The sequence below is a fragment of the Lontra canadensis genome, unplaced genomic scaffold, assembly GCF_010015895.1.
Source record: "Lontra canadensis isolate GAN:19392208 unplaced genomic scaffold, GSC_riverotter_1.0 scaffold71, whole genome shotgun sequence".
NCBI lineage: Eukaryota > Metazoa > Chordata > Mammalia > Carnivora > Mustelidae > Lontra > Lontra canadensis.
In genome coordinates, this window is record NW_022631065.1 from 1,853,291 (window position 1) to 1,879,222 (window position 25,932).

Consider the following 25,932-nt stretch of genomic DNA (forward strand, 5'->3'; position numbering starts at 1 on the left):
ATAGTTTCTTGGAGCCCTTTTTTCTTTGTCACGGTGCCCATTTGGTACTCATAATGCGAAATCCAATCTGTACATCTATGTACCCATGCTGATGGTATTCTTGCTCTATTTCCAGTAGGCTAAGCACAGACAAGAGGCAGGGGGTACTGGACAAGGTCCCCAACCAGGAGTCCAGCTCCCAGACCCGCGGATGGGAGGCAGAGATTTCAGACTGTTCATAACCATAACCACTAGGTGGCGCCAGCACATGACCAGGGGCTGCGGGAATGGCTTGAAGAACTTCCTATCACGGCCCAACCACAGTGGGCTCCTTTGACACTGTCTACAAACTCTTCAATTATTTTCTTTTTATTTTTTCACCTCTTTTCTTACTGGCTTTTGAAGGTGTCTCCATGTACATGCACATATAGCGCAAGTAAGAGTATAAAAATTATTTTAAGGTCAGATTTCTTGGAACCTAATGTATCTAAAATGATGCATTTCAGTTTCCAGGAAACAGCTTTGTCTAAAGGATGATTTTTAGTATCATAAAAGCAACAGATTACTAAAGTGATAATAAATGATAAAAGAATTACACAGAATGATCACAATTTTTTTTTTTAAAGATTTTACATATTTGTGTGAGAAAGAGAGTGAGTGAGTTGGGAGAGGAACAGAGGGAGAGGGAGGCGCAGAGGGAGAGGGAGAAGCAGGCTCTGGTGAGTGCAGAAGCCCAATGTGGGGCTCAATCTCACGACCCTGAGATCATGACCTAAGTCGAAATCAAGAGTCAGATCCTTAACCAACTGAGCCACCCAGAAGCCCCCAGAATGATTACAGTTTTAAAAAAATACATAAAACTCTGTGTTTAAAAAAAAGACTAGAAGCACACCAAAATGTAAACAGTAGGTATGTCTGAGGGGGGGAACAAGGGGTGACTTTGTTTTTCTTGTTTCTATTTCTGTATTTTATAGCTTTAATTATTGTCTATATTTAAAAGTATACTTATGATGGATACAAAAGAAAGAAATACAAACTATTATAAAGCATTTAGAAAACACAATCAGGGGCACTTTGGTGGCTCAGTTGGTTAAGAGACTGAGCTGCGCGTCAGGCTCCATGCTCTGTGTGAGTCTACTTGAGATTCTTTCCCCCTCCCTCTCCTTTCTCTCTCTGCTCTTGCCCTTGCTTGTGCTCTCTCTAAAATAAATAAATAAAATCTTAGAGAGAGAAAAGAAAACACAATCACAGTAGCCTAACCCAGCCCCTACTCTCATTTTGGTATATCTCCATTCATTTCTACTTCTTGTAGATATGGTTTTTTACTTACATCGAGTAACATCATTTACGGCCATCTTTTATTAAATTAACATTTTTCAGCTTTTTAAATTAAAAAAAAATTTTTTTAATCTTATTTATTTGACAGAGAGAAAGAGAGAGCACTCACACAAGAAGGGGGAGTGGGAGAGGGAGAAGCAGGCTTCCCATTGAGCAGGGAGCCAGACTCGGGGCTTGATCCCAGTACCCTGGGATCATGACCTGAGCTGAGCCACCCAGGTGACCCTCAGCTTTTTTTTTTTAAAGATTTTTTATCTTTTATTTACTTGAGAGAAAGCAAGAGAGAGAGCACAGAGGGAGAGGGAGAAGCAGACAACCTACTGAGCAGAGCCTGACATGGGGGTTCGACCCCAGAACCCTGAGATCATGACCTAAGCCAAAGGCAGATGCTTAACTGACTGAGCCACCCAGGTGCCATTTTTCAGCTTTACTGAGGTATAACTGACAAATAAAATTGTAATATATTTGAAGTGTACAATGTGATTCTTTAATATATGTATCTATAGCTCCCTAAAAATACTTCATAATATTATGAGATCCTGACTGCCCATGTGCTGTTGAGTCTGGCCTCGTCAGAAGCTGGCACATGCACTGAATAGGTAGCAAAGTACAAGGCAGGGAAATGTGAGTTATATGAAAAAGTGTATGTATCCACACTTAAATGCTCTGTGAGTTATTCTTGGTTCCCATTAGGTGGCATCATTGTCTAGAAAATGGACTGGGAGGTGGTGGGTTCACAGAAAGAGAGAGGAGGGTAAACTCTTCCTAGGTCAGTCTGGGAAGAGGCAGCCTCTGGGATGGATAATTGAGAACTGCTTTCTTTGGAGCTGACCCAGGGTAGGCCCTCCTTGGTGGCTACCATTCCAGTAAAAGTTTCTGCTTTTTCCTCTCCTCAGGAGCCCGCAGGAGCAGGATGTCTACAGCACACGCAGGCCAAGGGTAGGAAGGCTGGGAACCATTCTACCCCTCTCAGCGGAAAACCCCAGAACAACGTGCATGGGTGCTGCATGGGGTTCGCTCAGCACCGCAGCCAAGTCCAGATTTATCTGGAGAGCTTTTCAGAGCCATCTCAGGCCTGAATCCTTCTGCAGTCAATGCAGACCCAACTTTTTTCCAATTCAAGTGCTTCTCAAATGTTTTAGTCTGTTACTAGAGTTGGTCCAGGTGAAAATTCTTCTTTAAATTCCTTGTCCTCGAGGAAGCAATGCCTCGTCTTCTACCATCGAGGACTTAAATTCAAGGTCAAAGTAAAGCTAGCACCATACAATTCCAACATGGACGGAGAAGTCATCTCTCCTCAAGGCCCCTCTCCTCCAGCTGCTCCTCTAAGGAACTTGCTGGAAGCCTCCACAAGAGCCTCCTGGCTCCTACTGGTCACGCACTATTCTCTTTTCTTCCTGACCCTGATTTCAGAGAGCAGAAGGGTAAGGTTTTGTAGATCAGGCAAAGATGAGCCTTCAGTTTGTGGGACCACTGACAAAGCAGCCATAGATGCGCCAACAGACTGCCCAGGGAAGACACTGAGCACTCCTCTGGGCTACTGACTGTATCTGATTTTATACATTTAAGAAATCTGTTCTTTCTACATCCATTTGTCTGTTTACTGCTGGAGGCGATCTTCTCTGTGGGAGCAGGAAGGGGATCTGTTTCTCCCAAAGCAGGGCTATCTGCTGAGAATACTCAACAGCCGAGAAGGAGGATTTCCAAGGACCGGCAGTTCCAAGGACTGCAGCCCCAGCTGCAATGTTCAGTGTCACTCTGATTCTGTCTGTGACAGATGGTGACTTAGGCCAGGGTGGGGGGAGGGGGTCTCCAAACTTTCTTGGTCATAGAACTTAATCGATAAAAAGTATCGGTTCTGCCCTGTTTGGTTGGCTGGCTGGCTGGTTGGTCTGGGCTTTTTAAGCAGTAGTATTTTCAATCTAAGGATATGGCAGGAATCTTTGAAGCTACTTGTATATTTCCTTACGGGATATTTTAGTTAAAAGTCAGTCATGTGTAAATCCAAGTGGCTGAGCTCAGGTGACCTGCCCTTTGCTGAACACCAGCAAGTAGGGGAAGTGCCTGCCACGGATACCCTCATGTTCCATACCTCAAAAATGAACTTCTTCCTGGTGACTTTAGATTAAGACACAAGGGACAGTGTTTTTACCCTCAACCCTTGCCCTCAATGGAACATCTTGTGTCTGCACAGCTTTTCAGAGATAACCAATTGGACTCACTGCTCAAGCTTGGACAGAGAACAACTTTCTTTGCATGTGTCCCACCACAGGTGCTAGGAGATCCTTCCTCACGTTACTTCCACGATTCTTTCCTATCCCTATACCTCGGCATATCACGTAAATAAATATTTCCTCTACCAAATGAGAGCTCATCAAGTGTGGGAAGAGAAATACCTTGTTCTCTGAGATCTTCTCTATGTGTCCCTCATTGGCCACAGTCTCCGGACTCCTATTTTCTGGACACCTGTCTCTAAATTACTCCCATGTCTTCCTTAAAATTAGTAAAATATTAGAAGGAGATGGCCAGTTGGTAGTGCAAAAAATAAGATTGAAAGATTTACATATAATAGAACCAGGGCCATATAGGAACCTAATTTGAGTTGGTGGACCTCACTTCTCTCTCTGTATGGACACAACACACACACACACACACACACACACACACACACACACCTCTCTAATAACTACTACTTGAAAGACAACACATATGCTCTTTGCCACTCTATCTCATTAAGGAAAGGAAGTCTGAGTGTAGGTTTCCTCTACAGAATTTTCCTCTGCTGAGAGAAATGGAAATCCATGCTTTTATTTATCGGATAAATGTTTGTGAAGACTGTCTACACAGCAGGCACTGAGTTGGGCAGCCCAAGGACTGGAGGCCTACCGGGCAGAGACGGAAAGAATCTGGGTCTCTGATAACATGAAATGAATTGCTGACTGGCCCTACAGAAAACACCAATCCCAACAGTAATAGCGACCCAATAAATTCCTTTCTTGTTTCCCTGTGGCGGGGTGGGAGGGGGCAGGAGCAAGTATTTCTGTTGTAGCTGCCCTATGCCAGGTACAGTTCCAGGCCTTGTGAATGCACTAGACCCAACTATTTAGACACAAATTCCTATTCTCATGGTACCCATGTTCTAACTGGAGAGATGGACAATAAGCACAACTAAAAATAAAACACAGATATTGAGAAATGCTAAGGAGAAACACTAAGTCAGGGCCAAGGGCAGTGGGGGTTATGACCCGGGTTGAACAGGGAAAGTCTTGAGGAGAACATGACTTTTGAATAAACACCTGAGGGAAGTGGGGGGCGGGACCTGCAGACAGGTGAGGGAGGAGCATTTTGGCAGAAGGAACACCAGAGTGTGGCTGTGGGAGTGTGGCTGATAGATGGGCAGTGTGCTTGGCATGTCTGAGGAGCCCCAAGGAGGCCAGTGGACTGGAACGGAGAGAAGAAAATGAGGACAGAAGGGTCTCTATTACTGTATTAAATGCTTTCTGAGCTCTTCATCAGTAGGAATACACAGAAGACGTAAAGACAAAGCCATGCAACCGGTGAGAGCGCAATGTTTGAGGAACTGGAATGTGTTTCAGGTCCTTGTAAGCAGTGCCGAATTTTTGAGGTCCTTGTAAACGGGGCTGCGTATAAAATTCTTGGGATAAATGTTTCCTTTTCTTCCCACATAAATGCTTGTAGGAAAAAAACAAAACAAAACGCTTAAACCCTCGCAATTCAAATCTTCAGGATGGGCATAGGTGAACGCCAATTTTCATTTCTTTTCTAGAATTCGGGTGAGCTCTTCCAATCTATGAATTCAAGTGTGTGTTTTTAAAGCTGAGTTTCACTCCTTTTATTTATTGCCTTTTATTGTGTCCATCGACTTGGTCTCTTTGTCAGGAACACTTATTTGTGGACTGGTGTTTTGGTTTCTGTCCTCTATCCGTTGTCATCTTTTCCATGAGGGTCATTAATCCATGGATTGGGCTTGCCACCATGTCCATTCTGCTCTACAGCAAGATTCATGAGCGGGAAGAGAGGAGGAAGAATTCCCCAAAGCTAAATTCTCAGTAGCAGAAACTAACAAGGGGATGGAGGCAGGTCATCATCAAGGTTTGATGAAAACCAGGACACCTATATGGCTTCAAAGCCTCTCCCCAGAGACAGCGCTTATTAGGTACAAGCAAGGAGCAACGTCATGGTGGAAACACACGGCGGGCGCCACCTTAACTGAATGACTGAAGCTGACATCGCAATGGGGGCAAATGGACACCGTGGACCTGCCTCCCAGTGTGAGGCTCTCAGAAGGACACGGCCTCAGTGCATTAGAGTTCTTGCCAAAAACACATGACCGGAGTCCAACCACAAGGAAACAAACAAACCCAAGCAGAGGAACAGTCTATAAAACAGCTGCTCTGTGGGTCTCAAAAAATGTCAAGGTCGGGAAAGACAATGGCTGAGGAACTCTGCTACAGCAAAGAAGACGAGGGACATGGCAAGTAAATGTCGTGTGTGATCCTGGCTTGAGCTCTGGCCAGGGAGAAGCACATGGCCATAAGGACACAGGGACATTTGCCCAAATTCTAAATATATATTAGAGAGGAATATGAAATGTTCATTTCTTGATTTTGATAACTGTACTGTGGTCATTGTTAGGAAATTTCATCGTTAGGAAATTTCATCGTTAGGAAATATAGCCAAAGTACTCAGGGGTAAAGGGGTATAATGTCTCCAACTGACTCTCAAATTATTTTTAAAAACCCCATACATATATGTAAGTGTTTATACACAAATATATATACGGGGGCGGAGGGAAGCATAGGGCAAAATTTCCGAATCTGGATGAAGAGCATATGGGAGGTTCCTTGTATTATTCTTGTAATTCTTCTATAAGGTGAAAAATTATGTCAAAATAAAAAGTTAACACTGGGTAGTAAGAACCGAAATCAGTACTGGAGGCAGACAGGGCAGCGGCAGGCTGCGGGAGGAGTTTTGAAGTGCTTGGGCCCACAGCAGGTATGCTGTGGAGAAGATGGAGAGATGAGGCATGATTTTAAAAGGGAAACCTCAATAAATGTTTGAAATTGAGAGGCGGTATGCTCAGCAAAGCCGAAAAGCTGAGCAGCAAGGTGGCCCTCTGGGAGGACATGAGGCTTGGCAAGTTGCTTCCAAGAGTGGCCCGATGTTCAACAGCAAAACGGGGTGTTTACTCTTTAAAGGAAGCGTTCTGCTCACCTCCTAGAGAGCACCTTATAGGAGCAGGTATCACAAAGCGTGTGCAGGCTGTGGGATTAGAGGTCTTTTTCTGTGCACTTTGGCGTCTTCCCAAGTGTTCTCCATAGCACAAGCCCTACCTTCAGGTTTCGAAAAAGGCTTAGTTTAAAAAAAAAAAAAAAGCCCTATAGGAGGAGAGGGACTGGAGCAAGAGGAAGAGAGGGGCTTACAAGGACTAACACCTTTCTCCTGAGGGGTCATTCTTCCCTTGATTCACAGAGGTTCCCCAAGCACCTTCTCTGTGTTAGGCGTTCTAACGGGGCGGGGTAAACGAACGTGAGCAGGGCAGACAGGATTCCTGTCTTCAAGTTGGTTATGTTCTAGAAGCACATATACTGGTTTCGTGTACAGCGCACAGTGCTCCAAGGAGAGAGGAGGGAAAGACGGGGGCCAGGCACACGGGGGCCCCAGTGAGGGATCTGATATCAGTCTAGATGTAAGGAGATTATAGTGAACAGATATTACAAGTCGCTACATATAAAATATCAGAGCCATTCTGTTTTTTAAAGCTTGTTTTTAAAGCATAAAATCCAAGTCGTAAGAACACTTAACTCCATCCCTACCTGGCCCAGTTACGGCTTGTTTATATACATTTCCTTGACAGGTAGCTCTGACATGACTCACTCCATCTCTGCCAAGTATGCAGGCTGTTTCCTTTGTTTGTCCTTCGCCCAGGGCAAACCTCATCTTAAAATATTTTGCTTGTGCTTCTAAATGAAACCTCCTAATTTTTTTTCAGTTTTCAGTTTTCTAATAAAAGCGCCAGTGTCCAGACCTCTGAACACCTCCAAGCCCAGCTCGCAGCTCCAGCCTCGAGAAGCGAGCACCTAGTGAACTGGAATCGTCTCGAGCTCCTTCTCCCCGTTTGCCTCTGATTTACAATTCGTGCAATGATTCTCCATTCTGTCTGCCCCTTAGAATCTCCTGGGGATCTTAAAAAAACAAAGATACCAACTGTACCCCAGACCTAGTAAATCATATCCTTGGCAGAGCAGATGATGAGAGTCTACGGACTCCTCATCTATTATCTTCGCGATCTGTCCACTTGAACTGGACCCTAATGCAGGCCCTCACCACCTCTCAGTCAGCGAATTAAACAGTATTTTAATCGCTCTCATCTTCAAAAGAGTAGCAGTGGTGACAGGCAACAGCAGGGAGCTCATGGTCATGGAGGGCTCACCCCATGGCAGGCGCAATTCTAAAATCCTCACAACGCATTGGCTCATTTGCACACCACTCTTGAGGTCAAGCCCTCTTCTGATTCCCATTTTACAGACAAGGAAACCAAAGCAATGCAAAAAGCAGTGACTTCGCTAGAGCTGCACCAATAGGAAAAGGGAGAGCTGGGATTCAAACCCATGGAGTTAACATCCTCCAACACAGAGACGGTGCTCCCCAGGTGTGTCAGGCTTTGCTCCTACACACACATGTATCTCAGAATCGGAATGAGATGCTCTGGCAGGAAAACCGAGAATGGAGGTCTTCTCCCAATCTGTAGCATTCCAAGTTAACGTTAAGGTCTCCCCCCATAAATGTTTCTTAAAGCTTTCGAGGCCTGTTTCTGCTTTTCTTTTCTAAGATTTTATTTATTGAGGGGCGCCTGGGTGGTTCATTAAGCGTCTGCCTTTGGCTCAGGTCATGATCCCAGAGTCCCGAATCAGGCTCTCTGTTCAACGGGGAGCCTGCTTCCCCCTCTCCCCCTCCCCCTGCTTGTGTTCCCTCTCTTGCTGTGTCTCTCTCTCAAATAAATAAATAAAATTTAAAAAAAAAAAAAGATTTTATTGAGAGAGAGATAGAGAGCGTGCGCCTAAGCAGGGGGAGGAGCGAGGGAGAAGGAGAGGCAGACTCCCTGCTGAGCAGGGAGGCCGATGGGATCACTACCTGAGCCATCCAAGTGTCCCTCTGTTTTGTTTTATTTTTAAGATTTTAAAGAATCTCTTGGGGCTCAAACTTACAACCCCAAGATCAGGAGTCACATACTCCACTGACTAAGCCAGCCGGGTGCCCCTCTGTTTTTCTATTTTAGAATATACAGTGTGATAATATACAACTTGCTAGAAAACGAGCCATTTTGTTACCTACACTGTAGTGTGTCAAACTGTTCACGCTTCTCCACTCTGACAAAGTGAGGAGCCCCTGCTGCACCCCACATTGAATTAGTGTCCACACAGCACGTCTGCAACGGACAAATCCGTCCATCCATGGTTGTATATATTGTATAATCCATCCATATGTCCATGGATATATTTGCTTGGCTGCCGCAGCTACAGGCAAGGACCACTGTTGAGAGTTTAGGGATTTCGTGTATCTTTATGTCACTCACACGGGAGATCGTAAGTGAGAACAGGTACCTTAATTTATTTAAGGAAAAGAGCCTAGAAAGAGAATGGAGGCTTAGAGAGGGCAAAGAACTTTTAGAATCTCTGGGTCCAGTCTCCTGGAGAGGGGAGAGGAGGAGTCCAGGAAGCAGAGGGCTGTAGACACTGACTGATGCCAGTGGCTGAGCTGAGCCAGGCTTCAGGGGACCGGCAGAATGAAGGGGATGGGGATGGAGGTGGGGGTCTGGCTCTTGCGGGAGAAGCCAGGAGTGAACACTGCCAGTGAAGTATGAAAATGCTCGCAACAGGAAGAGGGCGGGACACAGGGTTTTTATTTTATTTTTCAGAGATGGAGGGCTTTGGGCAACAGAAAGGGTGGGAAGCTCAATGGGTACCCATGCTACTATGAAAGAGAACTCACTTCCTTGAAAAGTAGATGGAGATTTTAGACAATATGCACAGAGACAGTACGGCGGGGGAGGAAAGGAGGGAGGGTCCTGCATGTTAGGGTCCACTGGAGTGGGCTGGGGGAGGCCGAAGGATGGGTGGAGGAGTGAGCAAAGGTTTGAAATTGTTAGAGAAAGAGAGAGAGAGCGAGCGAGCTGTGCTGGGAGGGGACTGGCCAGGTCTGTGGCAGGGTGGACGTGGGACGCCATGTACTCCACCATGACTGACCGCTAGGGGGCATCGGGACCTTGCACTTGGCCATCCCAAATGGGTCTCTGGGGGACCAGAGACACCCCCCTGGCCTATTCCTGGGGCTGTTCAGCCTTGGTGAGCGGCCACAGAGCCTCTCAGGCGCAGCCCACACTGGACGGCTGGCTAGAATGCACTGTTCCCTACAATCACTGGTCTCTCCTGTAGAGGGTGGGAAACACCTCTCCCCACTCACCTCCCCAGTGGACAGCAGTGACCATCACCTGAGAACCACATAAGACATCCTTTATAAACCTCCAAGGTCTCTGCCTCTGTGAGCTGCTCTCACGATTACTGCAAATCATATGGGCTCCATGTATCTTCTTTCTCCTCAACCAGATTTGAAGCTTTTAATGAAAAAGGGCTGTCAGGGTATTAAAATGTCCTGAATGAGATGAAATGATACGCCTGCAATTTACTTTAAAACAACCCAGTGTAGTAGAAGGGGGAGTATGGGTAAAGGAAACAGGTGAAATTTTCCATAACAATGTTTTATTTTATTTATATTTTTAAAAAGATGTTATTTATTTATTTGCCAGAGAGAGAGCAAGGGAGCGCAAGCAGAGGGAGCGGCAGCGGGAGAAACAGACTCCCCACTAAGTGGGGAGCTTGACACAGGACTGGATCCCAGAACCCTGAGATCAGGACCTGAGCTGAAGGCAGACGCTTAACCAACTGAGCCACCCAGGTGCCCCATAACAATGTTTTAAATAAGACCATCTTTTCCCAGGTCTCCTTGTCTGTAAAATGCATAGGTCATGCCAGTGGGTTTCCTTCTAGCTGCACCCTCTAAGACCCTGAGGCTCACTGTACAGTGCATAACACCAGTTAGCTTGCAAGGCTGTGTGGGTCTTAAGGCCAGGGATTCTCAAACTCCCAAGAGAAGTCTTGGAATGCAATGTCCCAGGTCCATCTCTTCTGTAAGTCAGTCCCCTGCCAGCCCTGAGGAGGCGAGACCTGCTTGGACCCCACTGCTCCCCTCTCCCAGGTCCATCCCGATCTTCTTCCCCTGGGGCCTGAGTTGCCACAGAGCTTGGCACAAAGGCCTCAGTGGCCCTGCTGGGGTTTTCGTTTGCATGTGTTTTACTTAATTCTCTCCTATAACGTCCTGTACAAAAAAGCCTCTTGGACTGTCGCTGCCTGCAGCTGTGAGGAAAAGTGGCAGGGCAGCAGGAGCTCCAGTAGGGCAGAAGGATGGCACCACTGCCCAGGTGGAGGGGGCAGCAGGAAGGACCAGGGCATCCGGGCAGGGTCGGGCCGCCATTGCTAACCACACACCATCCCGGGAGGTATGTGCGCATGTGCTGAGGTGCAAGGCGTGGAGGGGCACACAGGTGACGCCATTCCACCCCCGACAGCTCAGCCCTTCCCCCGAGGCACGCACACTTGAAGCTACCAGACCCCATCCGCTTCGGGATGGCAGAAGGGACGCCATGCCATGGGCTGAGGTGAGGGACAGAATCCCTCCAGTGCTCAAAGGGGAAACAGACTTACCAAGTGTGCTGGGGATGGTGACCTGGTGTCCTTGACCGTGGCGCTGGAGGGGACATCGAGGAGGGGCCATTTCATCTGCAGGTACTGCACAGGGCACAGAAAACACAAGGTAGCTGGTGAGATGGGGTCTCACTAGCACCCCCAAGTGAGCAGGGAGGTTCCTGTTGGTTTACTGCACTGGCACGAGCTCCTGGCTGGTCTGCGTCCAAACGATCATCTCCAGGGACAGCACGTGCTTACAGTTACCACCAACCAAAGTGTCCAAAGATCCATGCCTGAGGGTCAAGTTCTGCTTGCTCTAGTCATGGGACAAGCAGGGCTCATCAAGGGACCAAGGGCTCCCAGATGATCCTGCCCTCTTCATCCCCATGGCTTATAGCATCACACACAAGACTCCCTAAGACACGGCCTCCAGGAGATCCTGGGAGTGAAGGAATAAAAACCATCTGCCGGACACTTGAAGGGTCATGGGTAATAACCGTCCAGACTCAATCATGCTGATTTAACATCTAGCTCTAGCGTTTCCTGACCCTGAAAAGACTATCCAGTACCTTACCCTGTACTAATCCAAACCCAACAGTAAACCCTCTACACACACACACACACACACACACACACACACACACACACACTTTCTTTAAACAAAAAGCCTCTCTTCAACCCTGGCCTGGCAGTTTTTGGGGAGGGCCTGGAAAAGGATGAGCAGGGAGGAGGGGAAGGGTCCTGGAGTCCAGAGTCTAATGCTCACGGGTTGAGGGCCTCACTCTGCCAGTGTAGCTTGTGCAACCCTGGACAAGAGTCTTGACAACTCCGAGTCTCGATTTCTTCATCTGTAAGGCAAGGCTAGGTCCAGAATTTTACTGGTTATTAGAAGGCTTAGGGACAATGTCAAGTACAGAACACAATGCTTCCCACGTGGGAGACGTTTGATGAATGGCAGCTATCATTTCCATAAGCAAACCACTAGTCTTCGCTGGGGGCAAAAGCACACATGTTGTCTTAGTGTCAACACTGATATGGTGCTTCTGGGCAGTGACCAGCTACACAGCCTCTTCACAGAATTCTTGAGGTTACTTTGAAAGCTACACCTCCAGTAAGAAATGCTGGCCCCAGGAAGTTTCAGAGAGAGACAGAAATAAGTCTCTGAGTTTTAATTCCTTGCTCTGGTCATTCAATTCCAGGGAAAAAGAAATCGTGATGTGGCCTTGAGCTATGTGCCCAGGACTGAGAAAGTAGGATGGGTGTGCCCCTCTGCTCATCATCACCCACAAACATGGACTGAGAGGGAAGGGTCTGGGCTTTCAAAACAGCATCCATGGGTAAGGATAATAACCCTAGGACACATCTACAGAGGGCCAGTGGGCAGCATAGACAGCAGGTGAATGGGCCAAGCAGGCCTGGCTGTGGGAGGCTTGGGAAGTAGGAACAAAAGGGGGGAGTTTAGGGGCCCTAAAAATAAGGCCAGTCTCTACTCCAGGCCCTCTGGTACCTGCCCCTTCCTCCTTCCCCACGGCCATATTGAATATCATCCTGTCCCTGTGTTCTGATGACCCTTCCCACCCGCACCCATCTCTTTCCCTACCCAGAACCTCCACTTTCTAGATGAACTAACTGGGATTTCAATGCCTCTGGCAAATTAAAAGGACTGGACAGATACTGGAATCATTAGTTAAAACTCATTTCCTCAGTGAATAACATTTGTGCCATGTGGGCAGTTTCCAAAGCATTTTCTTTCTTTCTTTCCGTCCTTCCTCCCTCCCTCCCTCCATCTCTCTCCCTTTCTTTCTTAGATTTTATTTGAGAGAAATAGCACACGTGCACCCATGGGGGGGAAGCGTGGGGGGTGCTGAGGAGCACAGGGAGAGGGAGAAGCAGGATCCCTGCTGAGCGAGAAGCCCGACGCAGGGCTTGATCCCAAGACCCTGAGATCATGACCTGAGCCGAAGACAGATGCTTGACCGACTGAGCCACCCAGGTGCCCCCCAAAGCATTCTCACACACGTAAACTGGTTTCATCTTCACAACAACCCTGCTGTTATAAGTAGAGGTGACTGTCCCAAATTTTCGGAGGCGCTAATGGAAGTAAACACACGGTGAGTGACCAACCCAGCTTTACGAGGGGAGTGGCCGCTGAGCTCCCCGACTTCAAACCCCACACTGTTCACTGCAACACAAGTCCTAACACTTTCGATAACATCACCTTCTTGAAACACCACCCCTACCCCAGCCTGGATTTTTCTCTGTCCCTATCTGTCTCCCACAGGGCTGGCCACCTCAAAGCTGAATGAATGTTTACGTATCAGGGTTCTCCTGTGGGGATGTTCCCGTAGCAGTCACAACTGGAGCATTTCTGTTTATTTTCTGAAGGTGAACTGCAATCGCAAGTGTCACATGCTAAGGAGAAGTCTCCCAAACCCACCCAACAAGGAACGTAGTAGAAGGCTTCCCAAAACCCACCAGCTCTACCAGCATCTGGTTTCCTAGCTGGAGTCCTAAGACACGGGCTGCATACTCTTCTCGTTGGCTTAGATCAAACAGGAATCCGCCCGAATCCTCGTTTGGGAGAGAACACGATCCCCTGACCTTTTGGGCTGGGAAGCAGAGCAGGCTGTGGGAGATGAGTGTAGGTTTCTCAAACACGACGCTGCAGGCACTGGGGGCAGATCGGTGGGAGTGGTCCTGTGCATGGCAGGATGTGCGGCAGCTTCTCTGGCCTCTAGGGCGGCAGAACTGTCCCTGGGGCGGGGGGGTCCCTGCTCGAGTGGCGGAAGAGCTGGGACCTAATACACTATGAGCTGCATGAGGGTCTGCCTTCAAACCGGGGCTCTCGAGGCACAAGCGTACATAGAGACACACGCTCAGAGCAAGGGCTTTTAGTAAGAGCTCCTGGTTTTGGCTGTCCATCACAGGCTTGGTGTCTTACCTACCCAGTGCCTGGAATTCCGGTGGGTGGAAGAGACCACACGGTCCTCTTGGCTCTGCAAGGTTCCCTCTCACTCAATGGCTTTAACTGAGACCTGGAGGCTTCAAAGTTGGGGAAGATCTTTGGCCTTATCTACCACCGGAGCCTGGCCCCACAGAGATGGGGCAGACAGGTAGGGAGAGCAGTTCTGGGAATAGTGGACATCCGGCCCAGCACCCTTCCTGCTCTAGCCATTTGGGGTGGGGGAGTGTGGTGGGGTGTAGGTGTTACAGGTGCACAAGAATTCAGTCTGGGGATAGGGAAATGGAGGAGTGTCCCTTCCCCTATTCTAACCTTTTCTGCCTTTTTAAGATTTTTTTTTTTAAAGACCTGGTTGGGTTTGTTTATCTTTTTAAAGGTATTTCTTATTTATTTACTTAACAGAGAGAAAGAGAGATCACAAGTAGGCAGAGAGGCAGGCAGAGGGAAAGGGGAAAGCAGGCTCCCCACTGAGAAGAGAGTCCAATGTGGGCCTCGATCCCAGGACCCTGAAATCATGACCTGAGTCGATCCCAGGACCCTGAGATCATGACCTGAGTCGAAGGCAGAGGCTTAACCCACTGAGCTATCCAGGTGCTCGCTCCTTAAGATTTTGCACCAAGTGACAGAGGGCGGTGGGGGTTGGGGGAAGACCTATAAAAAGACATCAGAGCCCCCCTAAGAAGTTGCTTCGCTATCAATCGCCTCTGGACTGCAATTCTGAAGAAGGAGCACTCAGAAGGGACAGCTGAGCTTCCCAGAACCATGGCTCTGGGCGGAAGGGGCCAGTAGCCCCCCTGGTCAGGCCTCACCCGGTGTTTCGTGGCAATAAAACTCTCCCTGGCTGGAGCTTCTCACCCGAAGCCAGCCCTCCCCATGAGAAGCTGGTCCGGACCCCTCCCCACGGTGGATGCTCTCTAGAGTTCAAAACACGGAACCTGGGTTGCATGGAGGCAAGCCATGGCCAAGCAACAGCAATGCTTGTCACCCATGGGGTGTTGTCTGCGGGAGAAGTACTCTCTTGGGATCCTCAGAAACAGAAAGAAAAAAACCAGACCCAAATGGTGAGTAGTACCACCTTCGAGTTACACATGCTGCTTGATACACTACCGTATGTCGTGACTGAGATAGAACAGAGATGCAGCTGCCCGCTCTTACTGAATCTGGGAAATTCTTTCTGGGGACTGGGGTCCCACGGAAAACACTTGGGTAAATGGTGCTGTTTCGGTTCACGGTTAGGTAGACTGAGGCTATGGCTTAGAACTTGTCTTTACCTTATGAAGGAAGGACGGTTCTGTTCCTGGTTTTATTTTGTTTTCACTCCAACAGTTGTTAAATTGTCTCCAATCTACCAAAAACGGTCATGTGGTTTCTCTTTGCCTCAGTTGTGGCATGGATACACGGGGACAGATTCTTCTTACACGAAAGCACCCTTGCATTCCCCAGGTAAACCCTATTCGGTCACGGCGGCTTGTTCATTCTTGCACTGCATTGTGGAATGCTAACCACGGGTGTCTTAAGATTTTTACTTCTGCACGCCTAAGAGTGAGCAGAAGTTTTCTTTTTTGTGCTATCTCCATCAAGCATTGCAGTCCGTGTTATTTTGCCTTCAAGATTTATAAAGGGGGCTGCACCTCTTTTTATCTTTATGCTCTGGGTCCCTTTCTGCTTCTTGCTCCCTCCTCAGGGCTGCTTCTTGGCTGGGCGGGCTATTTCCATTCCACTCTGGCCCAGGGAAGGGTCCCTCTGGAGGGCGCTCTCCCTGGGCAGCCAGAACCCCCTTTCCTGCAGGGAGGCAGAGATCGGTCCTACAGGATCCCTGCTTAGCTTGAAGACTGTGCAGCAGATTAATTGCAGCTGTGCCCTGGAATTTCCCCCACATACAAATCTTCATGATGTAAAACAGCTGGGAGGAAATCCCAGCATGCCCTGGACAGAGGCAGAACTGCCAATGAGCTACGGAGATTAACCCTCTACCTCCCAGAAGGCAGCGATCCCCCTACCCCCCCAATCTGTCCCGTCCCAAGCTTGCTGTGGTGCAGACAGGACTCTACAGGACTCTGGGTAACGCCCACATTCTCCCCATTCACACATTCTCACAGAAAACCCTTTAGGCAGGGCCGGGCAAGAAAGGAAGCAAAGCTTCATGTTACAGAATCAACAGTAGGGCTCCCAGAAGGCGTGCATGCGCTACAGTTGGAAGCAAGGACACTGGTCATCACCAAAGGTTTCCCAGGTGAGAACACCCCAACCCACAGAATTCCGTTCACTTCTTGATGATCGCGACAGGCCTGTGGCAGAAAGAAGGGCCTCCCCTCTAGCTTTCCCCTCTCACGGTTTTTGTGCTCCCACAGCAGCAGCCTCCCAGTTTAGAAGACCAGTCTTTCCTGCCTCTCCAGTGATAAACAGACCCGCTGGGACCCCAAAGCCAGGCCCCCTTGAATAGAGAAGAGGACTTTTGCAGACCTCTCTCTTAGGAAACTGTACGGTGTGTGTGGCCACCTAGGAAAACAGGCTAGAAAGCCAAGCCCACAGGCAGACACACAGCTGTCCACCACACAGTGACAAGGACATAGTGCAAAGCGCGTTATTTTAACATTATTATCTTGTTATTTTAATAAGAGTCATATTATAAATAAAAAACGCGAACCAACAATCAGTTTCTCTTTACTCTCCATTCTGCCACCGTTGGGGATATAATCATTCCTCACCAGGACTACTGCAATGGCTCCCTAAGTTCTGTAAGAGCTTAGCTTCTAAAAACGAACTCATCAGGGGGCGCCTGGCTGGCTCAGTCAGTGGAGCCCGTGATCCTTCATCGCAGGGTCGTGAGCCTGTGTCCCACTTTGGGCATGGAACAAAACACTGAAACAAAACCCAACTAATTCAACAGATCTCTTCTTTGCTTAAAATTCTTTCCTGGTTGGCTGGTGGGGTCAAGGGATAGAGCCCCCAGATTCCCCAGCAATCCGGGGCCAACCTATCCTCTTCCAGCTTCAACCCTCATGGCTCCCCACCCCCCAACACTAACTGCGCTCAGGTTCCTACTAAACTCTCTGCCATCTGCTCGGCTGCTCCCCAGCAGATCCTTTACTCGCAGGGAACTCTAAACCCTTCTTCAAAACCCTGTCCCAAAGTCACCTTCCCAGCTCCCCACATAGAGCACTGGTAAAGCACTCTCACCTCTGTGCCTCAGCTGTGCTTGGTGTTCCCATGACATTCTTCATGCTGTGTTGTTGTTATCCATTTGCAAATTCTGTCTATCTTTTGGACCATAAGCTCCTCAAGGGTCACGTTCACATCCCCAGTTTCTTGCCCAGAAGCCAGCATTCATGATGCATGCAGACCTTGTCCCATCTTCAGCTTAAGCCCTTACCGACCTCCTAAGCCTAGGTTCGTGTCTGTAGCACTGGGTTGCCCAGTCTCCTCCTGAATCCTTTAGAGACGTGGAACGCACACAACGGAGCTCCCACGTTAATTAGCCTACTATTGCCAAGAATTTGGAAATGCAGCTTGGAGGCTGTGACACCCAACCCCGCCAGAGCCTGGAGGCCTGTTTAAGATCCTCTATCTTCTGTCAAAATGGACATAAGTTGATCTAAATTTGGTGAAAGTCTACCAACATTGAGCAATGGGCTCATTAGTGCGGAGACAGAAACGCTCTCCCAACTAAGAACAAATGTTTCGTTTCAGGAAATCACTGAAGATAAAGTGAAAGCATTTAGAACCGGTTTCCAAACATGATGGATTAAACATAGTTCCAAGAGCAGAAGGATAAAAAGCAAAGTGTACTTTCATTCCCCCCCCCTTTTTTTTTCCTCTAAAGAGAAACAGCTTCTCCATTTGCTTCGTTTTCTGGCTGACACGATATCCCCAACACAGTCGCCTTCTCTGTTTTGCTCATGTGTAGAAGGCGGGGTTCCTTCTTAAGGTTTTGCTAATAGGTTGTTAGAAATAAATCCAAAATATCTTCAAACAAGCTACTTTTTCATGTAGTAGGACACATAATTTTCCTTGGAAAAGTTATTTAGAACCACATTTCTGCAGTGTTTTAAACCAACAAAGCAACTTTTTTTCTCTGAAGCACCTGTCACAGCATTTGGGTCAGCAAGTATTTCTGGAGCCCCTCCTGTGCACTGGCAGCGAAGGGGCTCTAAAAATATTTCATGACTGAAGAGTAAACTAAAAAATAAGAGTGGGTTGGTTATGGGTTCCCATAAACACCTATTCCCTGCCCATTCCCTCAAATAACTCCCTTCTTTCCTGGATGGCCTTAAACTATTCTCTTCCTTTTCCAACTCGGAGAATCTGGCAATTCCGCATACCAGACTTGACCAAAGGTTGTTTTTTTTTTTGTTTTTTTTTAAATTGGCTCCCCTCACAGAGGCCAGTTTCCAGTGGTAGAAGGATACAGTGTGAGAAGCGGGAGACCAGGATTCCAGGCTTGTTCTAATGTCTCTGGAACTCGATCATGTCACCTTTATTTAAGACTTATTTATTTTTTGAGAGAGAGAAAGAGAGAAAGAGACAACACAGAGGGCAGAGGGAGAGAATCCTCCAGTCCACTCCCTGGAACCTGACACAAGGCTTGATCCCATGACCTGAGCCAAAACCAAGAGTTGGATGCCCCCCAGACTGAGCCACCCAGGTGCCCCTCGACCACTTCACCTTTTTTTTTTTTTAAGATTTTATTTACTTATTTGACAGACAGAGATCACAAGCAGGCAGAGAGGCAGGCAGAGAGAGAGGAGGAAGCAGGCTCGCCGCTGAGCAGAGAGCCCGATGTGGGGCTTGATCCCAGCACCCTGAGATCATGACCTGAGCCAATGGCAGAGGCTTTAACCCACTGAGCCACCTAGGCCCTGGCCATTTCACCTTTAAAATGGGGGTATTTTAGGTCAATCAGAGAAAGACAATATCACATGATCTCTCTGATATGACAAATTTGAGAGGTAGGGTGGGAGGTTGTGGGGGGCAGGGAGGGAAAAAAATGAAACAAGATGGGACTGGGGAGGGAGACAAGCCCTAAGAGACTCTAGATCTCAGGAAATAAACTGAGGGTTGCTGGGGAGTGGGGGGTAGGGATAGGGCGGTTGGGTGATGGACACTGGGGAGGGTATGTGCTATGATGGGTGCTGTGAATTGTGTAAGACTGATGATTCACAGACCTGTACCCCTGAAGCAAATCATACATTATGTGTTAATAAAAAATTTTTAAAATATGGGGGTATTTTGCTTCAGTGGCTGAAGGCAGGGACCTGGACCAGATGGCTTCCCATGGAAGAAAAAAGTGAAATGTCTGTCTAAACCACCATGGGTTCCTGGGAGAGGAGACGCATGGAGGTAACTCAATAAACAGACTCAGGAGGCTTTGCGGGTCCCTGTTCACAAGCGGTGGACACTGGGAGGCTACCTCCCCTTTCAGAACCTCTGGTTTCCCACCCGTAACGTGGGGATCAAAGCACCAACCACCCAGCAGAATTCTGTTACTGCATGCAGCAGCCACATGGGAAAGGACCAAGCAAAGGGCTGAGCCCATGGAGAGCTCTTAGGAAATACGTGTGTGGTCATTAAGATTGAAAGTCACTGTTGCTCAACAAGCCTCTCACCGACACTTTACCCAGGGCCAGAGGACAGCCAATTCCCAGGGTCTGACCACTCGCTGGTCTCCGGGTGCTTGTGCAGAGAGACCCTGCTCAGGGGTGAGCTAGTCAATGTGTGGCAAGTGGCTCTCTGAGCAAACACCAGACCCCGCTTTGTAGCCTTTGCTGGTGTCCGCAACACTCCCACCAGGGCTAATTTCAGGCTAACAGGGTGAGTCCCCACTGTCAGGGTTGGAAGGAGAGGCTGAGGACAGGCTGGTGGCAGCTGGCTCTGGCCTCAGATGCCTGGAAGACTGATACATGGGGTCCTGGGCTGAAGCAGACCCGAGGTCTTGATGCAGCATCGGATGCTCTGGCCAGGCAGATCCCTCTGGCAGCTGCCTGCTCCTCTTATTTACTTATTTATTTATTTATTTATTTATATTTTATTTTATTTACTTATTTGACACAGAGGGAGAGAGAGAGATCACAAGTAGACAGAGAGGCAGATGGAGAAGCAGGCTCCCCATTGAGCAGAGAGCCCGATGAGGGGCCCGATCCCAGGACCCTGAGATCATGACCTGAGCCAAAGGCAGATGCTTAACTGACTGAGCCACCCAGGCGCCCCGTCTGCTGCTTTTAAAAGGAGCAGGGAAACTCTGCCCCCAGAGCACTGGGCATTCAAAAGAAGTCAAACTGCATTTGGGTCCTAATTTCTGAAATCTAGAACTACAAGTCTTGTCCATCTAGGCAGCCTCTCACATTGTCTGTGATCTTGGGCCCGGGTGGTTTCCGTACTCACTACCTGGCATATACGGTGATAAACACACCCTACAGAGCAGAGCAGCTTCTTGGTAGGAAGTGGCCTTAGACATCTGGCCCTCCTTCCCTGGAGCTGAACTCTGCCGGCTCCCTCCCCCTCTCCCTTCTGCCTTGGGCCTCATCATGGCCATGTCTACCTATACAGGCAGCACCACCCTCCCTTCGGGTAAGATCATCTGTCCTGGCCCCCACTGTGGGCTCAGACTTGGCCAGAGGAGCCTCTGCCCTGTGCAGCTTTGTGCCCTATTCTCCAGCCTGCACGTCTGTGCCCCCATCTCAATCACCCAGCAACAAAGCAGAGCTGAGTCTTGGGAACAGCTCCATGGTGTCCATCACACAGAAATGCCATATTCTACGAACAGTCCCTATGCACAGATGTGTAAGTGCTTCCCAATCTTTGCTGCAGTCAATGTCCCCGAACGCTCATTATGCTCACGCAGGAACACAGCTGTTAAGATACTTTCCCAGCTGGGAGCGGAACTGCTAGGTCAAAGGTATGTACATTAAGGTTTTGAGAAGTATTATCAAATTTCTCAGTCTACACCGCTACCAGGAACATATGAGAGAGCTTCCAGCCTTGCCCACAATGTCATCAAACATACCCATCTTTGCTAAACTGACAGGTGAAAAGTGGCAGCTCCTTCTACTTCCAACGTGCATTTCTCTTACTAAGTGAGGCTGGGAATTGTCACACATACAGGTAATGAACTGAAGGATAGACAAAGGATGTGTGTGGCCAGGAGGAAGTGGGCTTACCACCTCTGGGGGGTGGGGTGAGGGAGCAACAGGGAAAGGCAGGGAATGGGTATGGCATCTGCAGGCGCCATGGCAGCCTTGGGGAGCTGCGTGGTAGAGGGTTCTCTGTGGCTCCGCATGAGTTACAAAGCACCGTGCGACCTCTACTGCTCCTGACCTTCACTCAGAGGGAAGAAGAGCAGATCTGACAGGAGCTGCAGGCACAGCCTGTGAGGTAGATGCATGTGGAAGGGGAAAGGGAAGAGAAGGAGGGGGAAGAGGAGAAACAGAAGAAGCAGGAGAAGGAGGGAGGAGGAGAGAGAGGAGAAGGAGGAGAGCCCGGGAAGTCACTGCTGCTGGGGCTGGGTAGGCAGAGAACTGGGGCACGGCCCCATTCTCTCATCTCCCTCCTTCCCTTCCAGTCCTTCTGTTGCTCCCCTCCTCACCCCCTTCCCATCCACACCTAAGCACTCAGTGGTCTGGCTTCTGTTCCAGTCACTTGACTGTCTCTGTCACTGCAAGGATACGGAGGACGCGAGAAAGGGAGGCAGCTTTCTAGTTACCGAACCTGGCACATCTCCTTCAGGTCCCAGCTTATCTGGCAGCTCTGGGGAAACACACTCCCACATGGAAACCCTCCCCTCCCTTGTCTCCTGTGGTTTCTGCCTCCAGGTACCCTCTGGCTGATTTACCTGTATCGACCTGAGTAAATGTCTCAGACAAACTGTTTAGGGAGAAGAGCCCACGACAGAAACTTAGAAGGACAGTCACCAAAATGTCACCACTGGGTTTGAGCAGTTCAGGCAATTTCCTTACTGTCTTCTTTGTGTTTTTCTTCTTCCTTTGAAATTTTGACAATGACCACGAACTGAATCATAGCAAGAGTAGTAAGCAAAGCTATTAAAACAAATCCTCTCTTAATTTCCTTTCCCTAACCCTGGCCTTCAGTTTTCCCAACTGTAAACCTCAAAATTTGCCTTCACATCTTGGCTTCCCCCACCTCCTGTTGGCCAACAAGGTCCAAGGATCCTAAGCCTCTTTCTAGATTTTAGGAATTCAGGCTTTCCTTATTTCCTGGCTGGGCTATGGCAGCAGACTCGGGTCTGCTTCTGGTCTCCCGGCTCTGGTTCAGTTCTGTTTCAGACTGTATCTCGGAAGTGGTAGGCGGTAGCAAGCCAGGCTGAAGGGGAGGGTGGTGCGCGTTCCGTTGCCTCTGACTAACAGAACGGTCAGCACCTATATCAAAGAACAGGGTGCTAGACAGAGATGAAGGCGTCCCAGATCCTTCTCCCTGGTGTCACAGCTGCTTCTGTCTCCCCCCCCAGCTCCACTAGTCCATCAGTCACTTGCCCCTAGAAATATCATTCTAAACTATAAAACTAAGCTATTTAAAGGTAGCAGGTGGCTTCCCAAATCTTCCAGAACTGCCTGGTGACAAAGGGGATCGAGAAGCCGCCAAGGCTCTGCACAGAGCACTCCATGAATGTGACCCAGGCTCCTTCTACACGAGGTAATGGTTTCTGTGCATGACAAGCCCCAGGGAAGATTCTTCTAAGCCCTTAAATAACGAGAATGTAAGTAAGTCAGCAAATGACAGGCTCCCAGAAGACAGGGTTTATGGTGGGCAGGATTCCCATGGAAAAACTGGAAAACTTCTTGCAGGAGGTGGTAGCAGAGCTGGGTCAAAGAGGCAAGATACTTCTGTAGTCATTTTACTTCTTAAAGCATTTTATATTAATTAGCTCATTTCATCTTAATGACCCCTAAATAAAGATAAGGCAGGTTTTATCAACCTCGTTTTAAAAATGGTGAAAACAAGGGGCACCTGGCCGGCTCAGTTGGTTGAGCGTCTGCCTTCAGCTCAGGTCATGATCTCAGGGTTCCTGGTTCGAGCCCCGCATCGGGCTCCCTGCTCTGAGGGGAGCCTGCTTCTTCTTCTGCCTCTCCCCCTGTCTCATGTTCTCTCCCTCTCTCAACCTCTCCCTGTCAAATAAATAAATGTTAAAAAAATAAAAATAAAAAATAAATTAAAATGGGGGAAACAAGTCTGCTGGAAGCTTCTGGATTTAGAGTTTCCCATGGCCACGAACTAGCTGATATACAGCTGGGAACAGGATGCAGAGCTCTGGACTGTTATGGCAGGACTCAAAAGGTACACGAGCATGCTTTCGGTCTTCAAGAAGCTTCAGTCTTACCTTGGGAGTCTTGGGGTAGCAGATATAGAGCGTGAAGGCTGCCACACCCCCTCTTGTGCCCATGGGGGACACTGCTAGCAGATCATGGCGTTCTTCCCTATTTAGGTGAAGAGCTCAGAATCCTCACTGCCATACACCAGGCGGCCACTAACAGTTGATCAAAACTGATCTGGGAGGTGCAGTCTATTTATTCTGTCTGATTTACGCCCGAAGGCAGATAGAGATATTCTGGCTAATAAGAAGGGAGGGTAGGAGGACCAGGTCTCAGCAATATTTGTCTCTAGGCTGGCACCGTGAGGAACTAAGTCTCCCGACAGAGGTGAAGGAGCCACAAAGAATGTGACTGGACAGCAAAAATAATGACTTGCATGAAGCCCATTGACCAAAAAGCAGGCCTGGGAATTCTAAAGTTCATGGATTTTCCCCTGTGGGAGGAGAAGCTGGAAAGCATCCCAGGTATTGAGGAGAAAGGAAGCAGGATCTGTGTATAATCAATGGGGAACAGGAAGTGCTTATCATGGGCCAGTAAAACACACAGCACAACAGAACAGCCAGGCGGCCTGGAGCGGCCTCCCAGCGCCCAGAGCGACAAGGGCCTCCCTCCAGAACCCTTCTCCAGCAGTCCTGCAGCCAGCACTGGCCAAAGTCAACAACTCCTGGGCACCGGGAAGTGGGAAATGTCTGAGGAGGTCTCTCCATTGGTGGGCAGTTCTGGGGGAGCTCTCTGACCCCAACAGGCTAGGGAGGATGCTAAGAATAAGGCCACACCAGCGTTCTGGACACAGGGCGGTCACTCCTGATTAGGGAACCGAAAGGATAGGTTCCTGCATCCCAACTGGGTGGGCATGCCGTGTGTGGGCACACGTGGGTCAGTCACCCACAGGCCACCACCAAATGATTCTGCACTGGTACTGAAGTGAGGGCGCCAAAATTAGGATAGGATAGTGGAAGGGCTATGGGAAGTGAACATTTACTGCGGGCGCACCATGAATCCCTCGTCCCAGCACCAAACTCACATGGGTCCTCCTTCTCCCTTCCTGAGAGGGTGCTGGCACGTCATTCCCAGTTCCCATTTCAAGTTTGTTGAGCAACAACCATTTCTTAGTATTTAAACTCTTCATTTTAACGGGCATCAAAATAGATACACATTGTAAATGTGGAAAAAAAAGGAAAATCGATTTCTTGGATACTGTTGTTTTTAGTGAAGCTCCATTTTTTTTAAGTGGGGGGAAAGGTGAGTCAAGTCAAATTAGGTGAATAACATAGGTGCTATGGGGCCAAGATGATGGGGATATAGGGCCTAGTAGGGAAACACTGTTGTAGAATCACGTGTATATGGCCATCCAGAGGCTACCGCAAACCATGGATGGAGATATCCCCAGGAACCAGAAGAGGTTGTGTACCCAAACCCAGAAGTCAACATGTCCCAAGACATACCACGGTCTTTCTCCCAAGTGCTTCTTGCCCAGACCCACCACCCTCCAGCGCCCTCCCAAGTGAAGACCTAAGAAATCTGTCCCTTTACCTTCTCCCGCACTCTCCGCTGGCTAGGAAGAAGGGGAGTCATTAAGTCCTGTCCACAGTGTATTTTTTCCCATTTCTAACACCCCTGACCTTGGCAGTGGCTTTTTATCCACTCCCTGCCCTGGCTCAGTCCCGCCTCCTGGTCACGCACACACCGTGTTGCCCCACTGACCTCCCGGCCCGTAGCCAGACTCACGGATCCTGCGTCACCTCCTCCTCCTTCCATGGGAAACAAAACTTATTTGTGTCTTGGATCCTCAAAGCCCTAGGCACAGCACATCCCTTGTGAGAAGCACTGGGTAACTAGTGCACTGAGTTTTAGACTTAATGAGGGATGCGAGGGCTTCTCACTCCAAGTGTTGCTTCTCGGCCAGTTCCAGAGGGGTGGGGGGGAATGGATTCAAAAGCCAAAGGCCATCACTGGCCATGCTCCTGGGGTTGTTGCCAGAACCCCTAATTTGCTGGCCTCCGGTGAGAGCAGTGAGAGCAATGATAATCATAACCTTTTAGGAACACAATGGATAGAGTAAGTGGCTGTCCATTCATTCTAGTCTGTTGGCCCATAAAGACTGTTTACTTAATATAGTAGGACTGATGAAATCAAACATTCGCGGTTATCATATCTGCTTCCAACTGTTTTCGTATTTTCCCCTATAGTGTACATGTTGATTATAATACAGAACCTGGTATTTCTTAGGTCTTCTGTAGTGGGGGACATGACAGTGGGACTGTGTTGCTCAGGGCTGCTATGGGATACGATATTGCTGAAATCATGTTGTCTGAGGCCAGGAACATTTCAGGTAAGCAGATACGGAGGTGCAAGAGCCAAGGAGAGCAAATGGTCTGCAGAGAAGAGTAAACAGATTGCTCTAAAGATAATATTTGCCAATGAGTTAGCTGGTGCCAGGCACCGTCCCAAGCTATTACCATGTATTATATCATTTGACCCTCTCAACCTTGTATGTTGATGCTATTTTCCCCACTGAACAGATGGAGAGACTGAGGTAGCAAGAGTTTACGTAACCTGCCCAAGT

General features: G+C 48.6%; 1 protein-coding gene across 2 annotated transcripts in view; it reads right to left on the reverse strand.

Moving 5' to 3' along the window:
* The window catches only part of TCF7L1 (transcription factor 7 like 1), a 151,238-nt gene that overhangs the window by 8,333 nt on the left and 116,973 nt on the right, over window positions 1–25,932 (reverse strand). For both annotated transcript variants that reach the window (XM_032880673.1, XM_032880672.1), the window contains exon 4: window positions 11,100–11,183. In XM_032880673.1, the coding sequence (XP_032736564.1) occupies window positions 11,100–11,183 (84 nt within the window). The remainder of the gene's footprint in view (window positions 1–11,099; window positions 11,184–25,932) is intronic.